The sequence below is a fragment of the Corythoichthys intestinalis genome, chromosome 21 (assembly GCF_030265065.1).
Source record: "Corythoichthys intestinalis isolate RoL2023-P3 chromosome 21, ASM3026506v1, whole genome shotgun sequence".
In the NCBI taxonomy this organism is placed as follows: Eukaryota; Metazoa; Chordata; class Actinopteri; order Syngnathiformes; family Syngnathidae; genus Corythoichthys; species Corythoichthys intestinalis.
Genome location: NC_080415.1, coordinates 4,331,940 through 4,347,717, shown reverse-complemented (window position 1 = coordinate 4,347,717; position 15,778 = coordinate 4,331,940). Strand labels below are relative to the sequence as shown.

At 45.4% G+C, this 15,778-nt stretch overlaps 2 protein-coding genes across 2 annotated transcripts; both read left to right on the top strand.

The window, feature by feature from the left end:
* Window positions 1-4,105: 4,105 nt before the first annotated feature.
* Window positions 4,106-5,532, top strand: LOC130909889 (uncharacterized protein K02A2.6-like). The gene is made up of 3 exons (XM_057826821.1): window positions 4,106-4,856; window positions 5,295-5,412; window positions 5,496-5,532. The coding sequence occupies exons 1-3, from the start codon at window positions 4,112-4,114 to the stop codon at window positions 5,530-5,532; spliced, it is 900 nt and encodes a 299-aa protein (XP_057682804.1). The 5' UTR covers window positions 4,106-4,111.
* Window positions 5,533-12,999: 7,467 nt separating this feature from the next.
* LOC130909888 (uncharacterized protein K02A2.6-like) lies at window positions 13,000-13,635 on the top strand. The gene has a single exon (XM_057826820.1). The coding sequence runs from the start codon at window positions 13,000-13,002 to the stop codon at window positions 13,633-13,635; it is 636 nt and encodes a 211-aa protein (XP_057682803.1).
* Window positions 13,636-15,778: the final 2,143 nt, after the last annotated feature.

The following is a 15,778-nucleotide window of genomic DNA, read 5'->3' as shown; positions in this document are numbered from 1 at the left end:
TTTTTGGGGAAATGTACTTGATAAAATCCAACACATAGGACAGATATGTCATCTTCAAAGGCAATTTAAAATAAAAATACAATAGAGAACAACATGCTGAATAAATGTACAGTATGATAATGTTATATGATGCATTAACAACGAAATGCGAACGTGGCCGGTATGTTAAACTTACATAGATATTAAGAGTTATTTAAATAACTATAACAACACTAACAAGTTTACCAAACCATCAGTGTCACTCCAAAACACCAAGATAACATGTGAAATTATATAATAATGTGTTAATAGTTTCACACATAAGTCGCTCCTGAGTATACGTCACACCCCCAGCCAAACTATGAAAAAAAACTGTGACTTATAGTCCAAAAAATACGTATATATATTTTAGTGATGCACGATAATGCATTTTTCAGCCGATACCGATAACCGATAATTTCCTCCTCGTTCCAACCGATAACCGATAATGTCAAGCCGATAATTTTATTAAAGATTTATGTAAAATTTTAAAGTATACACAAGAGAAAATATTGCTGTGCAAAAATAATATTGCTCTTTTTTTTTCAACATCAAATGTGAACAAGTAGTAGTAGTAGTAAATTCCAACATCTAAATAAAGACAGATTGTCTGACATTGTGTAATGGTAAACTTTTGGCAACAATTACTTACAGAGTAAATACATAAGTTGCACAAAAATGGCTTTAAAAGTATGCCATTCCTAAAGTATAACATTACTACACAGCAAAAACACAGCTCCTTAAGACTAGTTAAAGTCCCTTGTTTTCAGTGTAAATCTATTGGAAATAAGTTAAATTAACTGCCAGCACTTCAAGTGTATTTCACTCAGATTTCTTGAAGAAAAATGGCCAGCTGAAAATAAGATTAACAGCCTTATTTTAAGCAATAAATTATTATACATAATCCTAAAAAAAAAAAAAAAAAAAAAAAAACTTGGCAGAAATGTTCTTTATTCAAGAATATGTATGGTTCAAAACATTATTTGAAAGCAATTTTTTCTTGATTTAGGTGAAAATGACCTTATTTTTTTAGATGTTTGGGCTTAATAAGAACAAATTGCAATATTTAGTTCAAGTAAGTGGAATAATCTGGCGCATTCAACTAGTCTTCAACACTCAAACAAGATGGGGAAAATTATTTGACTAGATTTAAGAAGAATGATCTGATTAAGACGTCATAAATTTAAAGCGTACTGAATGCATTACTGACTGGATGACTTCTTTGTGTCGTTTGGTGCATGTTACAATTATCAACTAACCACTGTGCCGTCATGATAAACATGGTTTGTTGGCATCAGCTGTGTAAATGTCCGTGGTAAAACTGATGTGATCGGCATGTCTTTCACGAAGAATCGTGGTCATATAAACTGCATTATTTTTTCATCCAGGGATTTGGCTACCGGGTCATTTCGGGAATTTCCTCCCGCCTGTGCCCTTCAGTCCACCCGGCTGCCAAATTAGCACCCGCGCCAGGCCTCTGTCTTGAACCGGAGTGGCGGCGGCAGCTAAGTTCGTACCGGATATCCACCCGCCCCGGCCGGCTCGCTGCGGCGCATTCGGTGCATGGCTCTGATCTCATCCTCTACCCGCCTAGGGCGAGGCGGCGGCGGCGGCCTGCCGGACCGGCGGGCTCCGTGGAAGACAGCTACTTGTCAACTATCGATCTCGTGAGGTGTTTAGCCATAGATGGGAGTTTACCACTCGCTTTGGGCTGCATTCCCAAACACCCCGACTCCGGGAGGACCGCAGCGTCTCTGTATCGTCACAAGCCCCGTAGCTTCCTTTATAGTTTATTTGTTAACAATAGCTTTAGCATTCGTGCTAGCAGCAGCCTCATATTTGTTCCAAAAATCATTGTGATGCAGTTTTAAATGGCTGCTGGGTTAGTGCTAGTGGTGTTCAATGAGGACGCTTTCTTTAGGCCTTGAGGAACTGTTTTGTAGATGGCGAGAGCATCGTTTATTTCATTTCACACACGGGAAAAGCAAAGCACGCTAGTGAGAGCGCCTCAACAGTGTCAACACTGATGTGTAACACCGCCTCCTCTATGACGCCGTACTCCTAAACCCCTCCTCCCACAGGGGCTTCAGAGAGGGGAGGGGTTGAGCAGGCGGCAGTGAAGAAGTGGAGAAAACTGCTTGGCTGCGCACATTTGGAGGCTAAATCAAGTATATAATTATCGGATTGCATTATCGGTTGATTTTTTTATTATCTGTATTATCTGTGTGACGTCATAATTGCCATTATCGGCCGATAATTATCGGTAGCCAATATTATCGTGTATCTTTAATATATTTATATATGGCGGAAAACACAGAAAAGGCTGAAAAAGCAGTTTCTGCTCTTGCACCGCTCTTGAAAATAAACTGTTGTATTTTAAGCCAAAAAAACTTGTGTTTGATAGAAAAATATGTCTATATGCTGCCATAGCAGATTTATGGCGCATTTTGTTTCAACCTAGCCATAAAAAGAAAGTAAGTAATTATATTTATTATTCAAAATGTCTGTCATTTTTATCTTAGAATCATTAATTGATGTCAAAATGTTTTTTCTGTTTTTTTTTTGTTTTTTTAATGCCCTCCTGTTAAAAATTTTTCTTTCCCCCAAAAATGTAGATTTTAAGCTTTCCAATGACGTATCACACGTGTGTATCGGACAATTTTGAAATTTGGCCAAATTGGGGGTCTCAGAGCAGAACTTCAAGTCACCTGAGTGTTTTCCGTTATATATATATTTGGATAGGGTCGACTCATTGGTCAGAGAGAAGAGGAGTGTGGGAGGAGTTGGGAGGCAATGCAAAAGAGGAAGAGGACATATGCGCATTCCTGATAAGATAAGAGCAACACTTGTAGACCATGTTCTCAATCATAGCCTCACAATGGCTAAGGCTGGTAGAACACTGTAGTGAAATGTTGGCAAAACAATTTCAATCAGATTTCTCCTTTTAATTTTTTCAAATTATTATTATATAGTTATTCTTCTTCATGCTGCATAGTATGCCTGAATGATATTGGGAAAAGCTATCATTGCGAGGGATGTAGCAGGAACCTGGAGAAAACCCACGCAGGCATAGGAAGAACATGCAAACCCCACACAGGAGGGCCAGAGCCGGAAATGCACCTGCTGTTGCCATAGTGTGCACTTCCTGTGGGTTTAGTATTACAGTATAAAAATGAATCTCTGTTATGTCTCTGTGACATATATGATGATAAGCACACTGAATAGAGAGCTGTTATCCCATCCTCGTCGCCACTTCTGTTATGTACTTCCTTGCTCTAAGTACATGTAAGGCCGAGACTTGACAGTCAAAATGCATATAGATACTGGATCACTGTTAGGTTTTGTGTTTGGTTTCTCCTTGTGTGACTTGTCCCTGTGATTACCCATTGCTCTCACCTGTGTGTGTTTTCCCAGTGTATCCTGCAATCTGCATCCACCTGTGTTACCCAGCTGTTCCTCGTCTCGTTACCCCTTGTCTGCGTATATAATGACCCAGTTTCTTGTCACTCCTGGTTGCGTCATTGTCTATGTCAATGTCAGTGTCTGCGTCCAAGTTGAAGTCCTTTCCAAGCCCTCGTGTATTAGTCCCTCCGGTAAAGTAAGTTTTGTTTGAACCTTGCCTTTTTGATCCACAGTCCTTTTGTTTGTACTTTGTGCCTTTCGTTAGTTATAATTAAAACGTTTTTTGAGTTCACCTGCCTTGCCGCTTTTGTTGCCCTGCAATTGGGTCCACACAACCTGCCTTGCCTGCCCGCGTCCCTGACAATCACAGGCATCGCTTGTGTTTTACCAAGTCTATAAACAGTGTTTGAGACACCTTCCATTAAGACCGTCAGACACTGTGTTCAAAGCGTACACTAGACACAAAGTGCACATGAAAGGAATGACTGAGATTACTGTGCAATGCAAGGTTTAAACTGCTAAACTTCCAGTGTATGTTCCAAAAGGGAATTTTGCTTCCATCATGGGACGACTGTGGATTAATGCACTTCGTGTAAATTGGCTAGAAGTTCGGCAGCTGTCAGACGGTTCTTCACAACTACAAGTCATTCTGGACAAGAATGAAGAGGTTTTCTGTGAGGAATTGGGCAGCATGAAGGACATTACAGTGAAATTGCACATTAAACCAGGAAGCAAACCTGTGTTTATGAAGGCTAGGACAGTGCCATATGCTATTCGTGACAAAGTCGAGGCTGACCTGGATGCGTTGGTCAAAAGTGGTGTTTTGGAACCAGTCACCACCAGCGAATGGGCGACACCAATTGTGCCGGTTCCGAAAAAAAATAGCGGAATTCGCACATGTGGCGATGTTAAAGTGACTTTGAATCCGGTGCTTTGTGTGGAGCAGTACCCACTTCCATTGATCGATGATTTGTTTGCAGGTCTGAGCAGTGGTCAAAAATTGAGCAAAATTGACCTCAACCAAGCTTATCTGCAGATGCATGTGGATGAAGAATCACGGGAGTGGCTGACAATTAACATGCACAAGGGACTTTTCAGATATTGCAGATTACCTTTTGGCATCACATCTGCTCCTGCTCTGTTTCAACGGGCTATGGATCAAATTTTGAGTGGATTGCCAGGAGTACAATGTTACTTGGATGACATTCTCTTCACCGGTGCCAACGACGAGGAGCATCTTCGCAACCTGGATGCTGTCTTAAAAAGGCAGTATGGTCTTCGAGTGCGCAAGGAAAAATGTGAATTTTTGAGACCATCGGTGGAGTATCTCGGGCATGTGATAGACCACGAAGGACTACACAAGGCTCCATCAAAGACAAAGGCAATTGTGGATGCACCCGTCCCAGAAAATGTGAGTCAGCTTAGATCTTTTTTAGGTCTATTGAACTATTATGGACGGTTTATTCCCAATTTGGCATCACTTCTTAAACCATTGCATGAGCTGTTGTGCAAAGATGTAAAATGGAAATGGACGAATGAGTGTAACAAAGCTTTTCAAAATGCGAAAAACGCCCTGATTTCATCAGAGGTTCTCACTCATTTCAACCCTTCATATCCAATACAGCTGGCATGTGATGCTTCACCCTATGGGGTGGGTGCTGTCATCTCCCATGTGTTCCCGAACGGAGATGAAAGACCAATTGCTTTCACATCGAGAACACTTAACAAAGCAGAGTCAAACTATGCTCAATTGGAACGAGAAGCATTGAGCATTATTTTTGGTGTGAGGAAGTTCCACCAATATTTGTATGGAAGGAAGTTTACTCTGTTAACGGATCACAGACCACTGACAACGATTTTGGGACCTCATGCAGGAATCCCTTCACTGGCTGCTGCAAGTCTTCAGAGGTGGGCTTTGTTGTTATCAGCTCACTCATACGACATCAAGTATCGTAAATCTGATTTGCATTGCAATGCTGATGGACTTTCGAGGTTGCCGCTTCCTGTCACAAAACATGAGCCTACCTCAGTGGACATATTCTATTTCCGAAATGTTGAACATGCACCAATTTCAGCGTCGCAAGTGAAACATGCAACTCGGAACGACCCTGACCTGTCAGTCGTCATGGACATGGTAATTAAAGGACAAACCAAGTGTGAGAACACTGCTCTCAAACCTTTTTTGGATAGGAGGTGGGAACTTTCTGTTCAATCGGGTTGTTTGCTGTGGGGGAGGAGAGTGATTGTGCCACAGTCATTGCGTGCTAAAATGCTTGCGCAACTGCATGCAGGTCACAGTGGTATTGTTAAAATGAAAGAAATGGCGAGAACTTATTTTTGGTGGCCAGGATTAGATAAACAGATCGAAGAGACGGTAAAAAGTTGTTCATCTTGCCAGAAGATTCGCAACAATCCACCTTCAGCCCCACTTCATCCTTGGGATTTGCCTCAGGACCCTAGGCACCGCATTCATATTGAGTTTGCGGGGCCTTTTGAAAATCGAATGTTTATGGTAGCTATAGACCCTACCCACGTGATGTCACAACTCCACTCTCCTGAATGGTACCGCCCACTTGTCCGTCAAAACATAGTGTTAAACTGTTACGGCTACGTACATTTCTCCTATTTACGGCGTGTTTTTTTGCTCCTTAACATTAATAATCAAAATGGTGAAGGCGTGTGTGGCTGTTGGTTGCACTAACAGAGAAGATGGAAGGAGAGACTTGAAGTTTTACCGTATTCCGAGGGATCCAAAGAGGAGAGCAAAATGGACGGCTGCAATTGTATGTGTAGTGTGGGAACCAAAAAATCACCACAGACTATGTAGTAGTCATTTTATATCCGGTAAGATGCATTTAAGATATACTTAGAGGGTTTTGGGCTGACAAATAACCACAATTAAGATCATTGCGAGGCTAATCGCCGACAACATACGACGTAGTACAACATAGTTTCAAATTCAAGATGTTTGTGACTTCCCTTTCTTCCACCATCGTTATTTTTTGAATAATATTTAGCTGGTACCAAGTGAAAGAAACTGGCCTCGTCTACGGGGCTGACAAATAACCACAATTAAGATCATTGCGAGGCTAATCGCCGACAACATACGACGTAGTACGACATAGTTTCAAATTCAAGATGTTTGTGACTTCCCTTTCTTCCACCATCGTTATTTTTTGAATAATATTTAGCTGGTACCAAGTGAAAGAAACTGGCCTCGTCTACGGGGCTGACAAATAACCACAATTAAGATCATTGCGAGGCTAATCGCCGACAACATACGACGTAGTACGACATAGTTTCAAATTCAAGATGTTTGTGACTTCCCTTTCTTCCACCATCGTTATTTTTTGAATAATATTTAGCTGGTACCAAGTGAAAGAAACTGGCCTCGTCTATGGGGCTGACAAATAACCACAATTAAGATCATTGCTAGGCTAATCGCCGACAACATACACGTATGTATGTAGTGAGAGTGCTATCTCTAAACCATATAAACATTAAAAGCCTTAACTCCTGTTATGAACGGCAAGCCGTTGATGTGGATCCCAAAAACAGACAAGGAGATCAGGTAGAGCTAATGTTTGTATTTAATAAGTACAACAAAGGGAGCACGCCAAAAATGCGAGTAGAACTGAGAGAGCACGCCAATAAACGCGGATATAATAAAATACAACAAAGGGAGCACGCGAAAAATGCGAGTTTAACAAAGTACAACTAAGAGAGCACGCTAGAATGCATGTATATAACACAGTACAAGAGTCTGACTACAAAGCGCAAAAGAGCACTAAAGTAAAGATGACCAAACCAGAATACGACCGTAGAACGTCGGGAAACTCGAAGGATGACGATGAACACACAGGCGGTAAGCAAGGCAAATAGCAAGCAATAGTCCGACACTTGCAGATGGTGACAAGCTTCCTTAAATACTGAGCTTTCCTAATCAAGCACAGGTGTGTCGCATTACCCCGCCAATCTGGCTCAATCAGGTGCTGCATAAAGGAAAGAAAAAGAACTGAGACACACACAAATATGACAGAACCCCCCCCTCAACGGACGCCCCCTGGCGGACCACCTGGTTTCGTGGGATGAAGGGAGTGGAAATCCCGCAGCAGCGACGGATCGAGGATCCAGGAGCGGGGGACCCATTGGCGTTCCTCTGGGCCATAACCTTCCCAGTCGACCAGGTACTGCACCCCCCTACCCCGCCTCCTAGAATCGAGAATGGAACGCACCGTATACACTGGCCCACCGTCGACCACACGAGGAGCAGGAGGAGCCACTGGCGGGGGGTTCAAGGGACTGGTGGAGACCGGCTTGAGCAGGGAGACGTGGAAAACCGGGTGGACTTTCATGGAGCTCAGAAGCTTCAGCCTGACGGAGACCGGATTCACCACAGCATCCACAGCGAACGGACCGACGTATCTCGGGCTCAGCTTCTTAGAAGTCCCAGCGAGGTGCAAATCTCGTGACGACAGCCAGACCATCTGGCCCGGACGATAGACCGGAGCAGGCCTTCTGTGGCGGTCAGCAATCTGGCGGTTGCGGGCTGCCGTGCGGACGAGTGCATCCCTTGCGTTCCTCCAGACTCTATGGGCCCTCCGCAGGTGGACCTGGACAGACGGCACAACTACCTCCGCTTCTTGCGACGGAAACAACGGGGGTTGGAACCCGTACGCGGTCATGAATGGCGACCTCCCAGTGGCTGAGCAAATGAGGGTGTTGTGGGCATACTCCACCCACGGGAGGTGTGATGACCAGGAGGCCGGATGCAGCTGACAAACACAGCGAAGGGCGGCCTCCAGCTCCTGGTTGACCCGTTCCGTCTGTCCATTCGACTGTGGGTGGTAACCGGAAGACCGGCTCGACGTGGCCCCCAAGGCCTTGCAGAACGCTCCCCAAACTTTCGACACGAATTGTGGCCCCCTATCGGAGACGAGGTCACTTGGAATGCCATGACTCCGGAATACGTGCGCCACCAACAGGTCAGCAGTCTCCAAAGCAGAGGGCAACTTGGGGAGTGCGATGAAATGCGCCATCTTTGAGAACCGGTCCACCACGGTCAAGATGACAGAATGACCCTTTGATCGCGGGAGTCCAGTGACGAAGTCCAGTGCCACATGGGACCAAGGGCGAGATGGGACAGGCAGTGGATGCAGCAATCCAGGTGGAGGGCGGTGAACCGCCTTGCCACGAGCGCAGATGGTACAAGCAGCAACATAGTCCATGACGTCCTTGCGCATACCCGGCCACCAAAACCTCTGTGAAACGAGGAAGAACGTGCGGGACACACCCGGGTGGCAGGCGAACTTGGAAACGTGACCCCACTTCAGCACTCCTGCACGTTGAGCATCTGGAACGAATAACTTGCCCGTGGGGCAGCCTCCAGGCACAGTTACACCCCGCAGGGCCTCCTCCACCAGATGTTCGATCTCCCACCGTAGTGCCCCTACAATCAGGTTGTCAGGAACGACCGGCTCGTCGGAAGGCCCTTCCTCCACTGGCTCATGGATCCTCGAGAGTGCATCGGGCTTCCCATTCCTTGACCCTGGACGGTAAGTAATAATGTAGTTAAAGCGGGTCAGGAACAATGACCAACGGGCCTGACGAGAGTTGAGGCGCCTGGCTGCCCGAAGGTACTCCAAGTTTTTGTGGTCCGTGAGTATCTGGAACGGCTCTTCTGTTTCTCCAACCAGTGCCTCCATTCTTGCAAAGCCTGCACAATGGCGAGCAGCTCCCTGTTGCCGACATCATAGTTCGCTTCCGCCGGGCTGAGGCGGCGGGAGTAGAAAGCGCAGGGGTGCAGTTTCTGGTCGACCGAAGACCTCTGGGACAGGATGGCCCCCACTCCGGAACTCGATGCGTCAACCTCGACCACAAAAGGAAGATTAGCATCAGCATGGACCAGGACAGGTGAACTCGTAAACGCTCGTTTTAGGCCTACAAATGCGGCCTCTGCCACCGATGACCACGTAAATGGCCGTTTGTTAGAGGTCAGCCTAGTAAGAGGCTCGGCCCTCATGCTATAATTACGGATGAAACGTCTATAAAAGTTGGCGAACCCGAGAAATCTTTGTAATTGCTTACGCGATGTCGGAGTTGGCCACTCGGCCACTGCCTGGATTTTAGCGGGATCAGGCCTGAGCTGTCCCTTTTCCACAATGAACCCCAGAAACTGTATTGAACCTCGGTGAAACTCGCACTTCTCTGCCTTGACAAACAATCGGTTTTCCAGAAGTCTTTGGAGAACAAGGCGAACATGTTGCCGATGTTCTTGCAGGCTTCTTGAGAATATTAAAATATCATCCAGATATACGAAACAGAATATGTTCAACATGTCACGCAGTACATCGTTTATGAGACTCTGGAACACGGCAGGTGCATTTGTGAGACCGAAAGGCATAACAAGGTACTCAAAATGCCCGAGCGGGGTTTTAAAAGCGGTTTTCCACTCATCTCCCTCACGAATCCGGACCAAGTGGTAAGCACTGCGCAAATCTAATTTTGTGAAAATGGTGGCTGATTTCAATGGGGCGAAAGCTGAATCTAACAACGGTAGCGGGTATGTGTTTTTAATAGTAATGTCATTGAGACCCTGGTAGTCAATGCACGGCCTAAGACCCCCATCTTTTTTGCCAACAAAGAAAAACCCCGCCCCCAACGGAGAAGATGAAGGGCGAATAAGGCCAGCAGCCAAGGAAGAGGAGATGTATTCCCTCATCGCCTCCTGCTCTGGTTTAGAGACCTGGTATAACCTTGAGTTGGGCAGCGTGGCATTGGGCAGCAAGTTAATGGCGCAGTCGTAAGGGCGATGCGGCGGTAAGGTTTTAGCATGCTCTTCACTAAAAACGCACTTGAGATCATGATAATCAGAAGGAACATTGTCCAAATTAACTGGCTCTGTAGCAGTGTGTGCTTGACTGGGAAGCAGACACGCCGACCGTAAACAGTGTGCATAACAAAAAGTACTCCAAGTTACTATTTGCGTTTTAGCCCAGTCAATATTGGGGTTATGTACTTTCAACCAGGGGAGCCCCAGCACTACTGGAGCAGATTTACACGGCATTACCAAAAAGCTACGGACCTCAAAATGATTTCCGGACAGTTTTGTTTTGAGCGGAGGCGTAATAAACCTCATGTCCGCCAGGGGTCGCCCATCGAGATCTAAAACCCGTTTGGACCTAGCGAGTCTTATTAATGTACATTTAAGAGCGTCCACAACACTCTGGTCAACAAAACAATCATCAGCCCCCGAATCGATTAGAGCAGAAAACTTAATATTAACCCCGCCGTGTGACAATTCACCCGGCAGTTGCAGTCTCATAACACCTTGGGGGTCGCTGGGTTCCTTTATCTCGTCGCGGGGCAATTCACTTGACTGATTACCGTCATGTACGAACCTCGGCCCCCCTCGGGCAAGGGGAACCCCTGGGACCGAAGATCCAGATAGACGCGAAGGGACAGCGTCACAGGCGGCGATATGGTGCCCTGGCGAGCCACAATAAAGACACAAGCCTGCCTCCAACCGCCTCCGTCGCTCCGCAGCAGAAAGGCGCCCGCCACCGAGTTGTGTAGGCTCCCCTCCTATCGGGACCGGACTCCGCGTCGGCGTAGAAACGAACGGCGGTTTGACGAAGCTGTCCCCACGGACCGCAGTCGGACCGCTCCGCGGCGATGACCAACGACGTCTCCGAGGCTCCATGGCACGTTCCTTCTCACACTCTTTCAGGCGATTGTCCAAAAGCACGGACAAAGAAATCAGGTCTTCCAGATTCGATGAATCATCCCGAACCGCCAACTCGTCCTTCACCACAGAAGACAGCCCACGCCGAAAAATTCCACACAGCGCCGCTTCCCCAAAACCGCACTCAGCGGCCAAAATGCGAAACTGAATAGAGTAGTCTGCAACAGTTAGATCGCCCTGAAAAAAATCCAACAGGCCTAACCCTAACCCTGGCTGCCTCCTTGCCTCTAACTGGATGATCAAAAACTCTTACAAACTCAGTCTCAAAAGTTTCAAAAGAATTACGGATCGCGGGCCTTGTGTTGCTTACCGCCATGGCCCATGTAGCCGCTTTACCGGCGAGGAGACTCATTACATAAGCTACACGGGATCTGTCACTCGCAAACGTACAAGGCTGCTGGTCAAAAATTAGGGAGCACTGATGCAAAAACTGTCGGCAAGCACCTGGCTCTCCCTCATAACGATGAGGGTGTGGCAACATCGGCTCCCGAAAAGAAGCCGGCGGGCTCATCGGAGGCGGGGCGGTTAGATCGGGCGCCGCAGCAGCGTCAATTATATCACCGGGCTTTACAGGCGAAGCCATATTCGCAACTCTTGTGGTGAGTGAGCCGATCACATCCACTAATTTGCGTATCGATTGCTCGTGTTGACTGATCATATGGTAGTGACCAACGAGAGCACGGCAAAGACCCTCCGAGTCCGTGGGATCCATGTGGTCGGACTATTCTGTTGTGAACGGCAAGCCGTTGATGTGGATCCCAAAAACAGACAAGGAGATCAGGTAGAGCTAATGTTTGTATTTAATAAGTACAACAAAGGGAGCACGCCAAAAATGCGAGTAGAACTGAGAGAGCACGCCAATAAACGCGGATATAATAAAATACAACAAAGGGAGCACGCCAATAAACGCGGATATAATAAAATACAACAAAGGGAGCACGCGAAAAATGCGAGTTTAACAAAGTACAACTAAGAGAGCACGCTAGAATGCATGAATATAACACAGTACAAGAGTCTGACTACAAAGCCCAAAAGAGCACTAAAGTAAAGATGACCAAACCAGAATACGACCGTAGAACGTCGGGAAACTCGAAGGATGACGGTGAACACACAGGCGGTAAGCAAGGCAAATAGCAAGCAATAGTCCGACACTTGCAGATGGTGCACAAGCACAGGTGTGTCGCATTACCCCGCCAATCTGGCTCAATCAGGTGCTGCATAAAGGAAAGAAAAAGAACTGAGACACACACAAATATGACAACTCCATTGACAAACGACATGAAATACATTAGACTTGACAGTGGATGTTAGCAATAACAAAAGATTTTGAATTGAAAATTTCGTAACTCACCTTTCCAAGCACAAGATAGATTCCTGCCGAATTTTCGTGGACGAGGACCTGTTTCACCCAACCAGCAACGAAGTATTTATAAGCCTCCAAGCTCTTGAAGTTTTTCAAATTTTCGTGGGAATAGGCTGATTTTGTGTGGACAAGATAATTGTAAATATCAGCGTAGCAGATGTCAGGCAGACAGGGCGAAGACAGTGGGTCGAAAAACATTGATTTGGGCATCAAATATGGATCTGGCGACTGTATAGAACGAAGCTTTTCCACATAACGCCTTTTATGCAACACATCCAGTGAGTTTACGGCATCAGAAAGCACCGGGTCTTCCATGAAATGCATTTTAAATTTCTCGATCAATTGAAAACAATGCTAATACAGAGACAAAATGACGGACAAGTGGGCGGAACCACACAGCGAGCACGTGGTTTTGTGACGTCAGTGGGTAGGGTATATCGATGCCCATAGTAAGTGGCCAGAGGTAGCTATCATGAAATCAACCACATCGGAAAAGGCAATTGAGAAGTTAGGGGAGATGTTTAGTCGTTTCGGAGCCCCTGCACAACTCGTCTCAGACAATGGGCCCCAATTTGTGTCAAAAGAAATGGTTGAATTCCTGCAAGCCAATGGGGTTCAACACATTAAGTCGGCTCCCTATCACCCGGCAACCAACGGCTTGGCAGAGAAGTTTGTGCAGACCCTCAAACATGCTCTCAAAGCATCACAAGGGCAAAGTACACTCCATCAGAGACTACACGAATTTCTCCTCAAATACCGAACATCTGTGCATGCAACTACCAAAGTATCGCCAGCGAGCCTCATGTTTTCTCGAAAGATACGAACTGGCATGGATCTTCTGAAACCACCAACCCTGAGCGAGATTGTTCAAATGGATCAACGGAAGCAAGTCAAGTACAGAGACCTGCATTCCAAGAACCGAGTTTTTGCACCTGGTGACTCTGTTATGGCCCGGAGTTACCAGAGTAAGGAAAAGTGGGCCCCTGCCACCATCATTGCTCAAACTGGGCCTGTTTCCTACACCGTTCAGACAGCTGATGGTGTTTGGCGTCGCCATGTGGATCAATTGCTGGGAACACCAGACACTACTCCAGAACTGTCTATTTGATTGTGATGATGCTAGCAGTGTAATTATACCAGAAATGTCTAGCTTACCGGATGTGCCAAAAATACCAGAAATGTCTAGCTTACCGGATGTGTCAAACCCAAACAATCCTGCTGTAATTGTGTCTAATTCAACCAATGCACAAATGAAACCTGAAACGGTATCGGAACCTGTTTCCACAAGTGGGAAATCGGAAGTGACTGTTGAACGTTGTTATCCTGCACGCGACAGGCCTGATAGATTGGATTTATAAGTAATAAGTAATGAGGGGAAAACAGGTGGTATACCTCGTGTTTATTTCTGGGACATGTTATGTAAGGGGGGAGGAGATGTGACATATTTATGTCACACTGCTGTTGCCATAGTGTGCACTTCCTGTTGGTGTGGTATTACAGTATAAAAGGAATCTCTGTTATGTCTCTGTGACATATATGATGAGAAGCACACTGAATAAAGAAGTGTTGTTCCATTCAAGTCTCGGCCTTACATGTACTTAGAGCAAGGAAGTACATAACAGCACCCATTTAGTGATGGGTCCGTGAAACCTCATGAAGCGTGTCGACACAGTGACACATTGTGTTGACACAGTGTGGATACTGTGTCATTGAATACTGACACCTGCTGGACATAAAAAATCCCTACAGGCAACCCATTTGACAGACTGACACTGAATTGATGACATAGCATGTAAAATCAAATCATTTAAGTCTTTGCATTCATATTGCATTAGTCCATATCTTTACATTATGTGAACATATATTATAATGTGAAAATGTAAGTAATAATGAATGGGTGAATAAGGAATGCCTGTGGACTTTTTGTTCTGATAAAATTTTATTCAAAAACAGTTTTTTTTTTTCTAAATTTAGTTTTTTTTTTTTTTTTTTTTAACAAGCCTGCTGTGGACAACACACTCGCATGGAACCAACAATGCCAGCATGCACAAGAATTTCCAGTTGAAAGAGGTTTGGATAAGATATCCATTGGCTCCTCCAGTATCGAAGAAAATCGGCATTGCGTGCCATGTTCGGCTCAGCCATGCATCGTTGCACTTTTGCAATTTCATCTACAGTTCCACTGCCTCCTTGACTCCCCACTTTGTCATCTAAGTGCTACCATAGCCCATCAGAAAGAAATTGAAGTGGACAAAAAAATAAATTATAGCTTAATTACAGATTTCTAATAAATTACCAAAAAAGTGACTGTGTGAAAGTAAAGGAATGGTTCTATACCTGTGTTTATTTGGGGATTATCAGAAACTTCAATCTCATGCTTGGCCAGTAATGCTTCAGCATTGAGGAGGTGGCAACTGTTTTTATATGACAGGTTAGTCATATACAAAGTACAAATGCGACATTTCACCTGCAAAAAAATAACTTTTGATAGTAAAATCAAAATTTTTTGGGATCGCTTAACGACCCGATAATCGCGTTCTGACCAGGATTCAAACCCGCGCGCACGATGTGTCGGGGAAGAATGGCGTATGCTCTGACCACTATGCTAGCGGATCAAACGCTGTTGCGTAGGGTAAAGACAAGGGACGGCAACCGACGGACCCGCGTGCACCCGTCACACTAATAAACTAAGCTTTACCTTAAAATTAATTGTATTTTGAGTGAATGATGACAAGTGCGTTTTCCCTGTCTTACGTCCATTTCCACAGCAGGTAGACAACGAGGAAGTAACCGTGAGATGTGGATTGTTTCAGCAACTCTATCGCATTGACAGACGCGCTTCCTTTTGAACCAGTTTGCCGCGTCATGACTGTGTCGACACAGTTCAATGAGTTCATGCATCGGTCACGTGATTTTCTTGTAGCGATACGCGCACCGACGCAGGGGTTGCTCCATGAGCTTGGCGCGCGCGCCGGCGCATTAGTATCACTAGACCCATCACTACCCATGATTCCAGAACTGTTAGGGGGATGTCCCACTGTGCTGCCTTCATAATGTGAATTTTTCTTCAACAAAAATAACGTAAAAAATGATTGTCTTTGTTAAATGCTTTGTTAAGTGAGTCCACTCAAATTCACTCATGCTTTGACGCTCACGCTGTTGAGAACAGTCTCTCACTTACACAATGAATGAGTTGGCACAGCACACTTCAGACTGGGCTGACAGTTTAACGATGAGTATCACATTTGTGC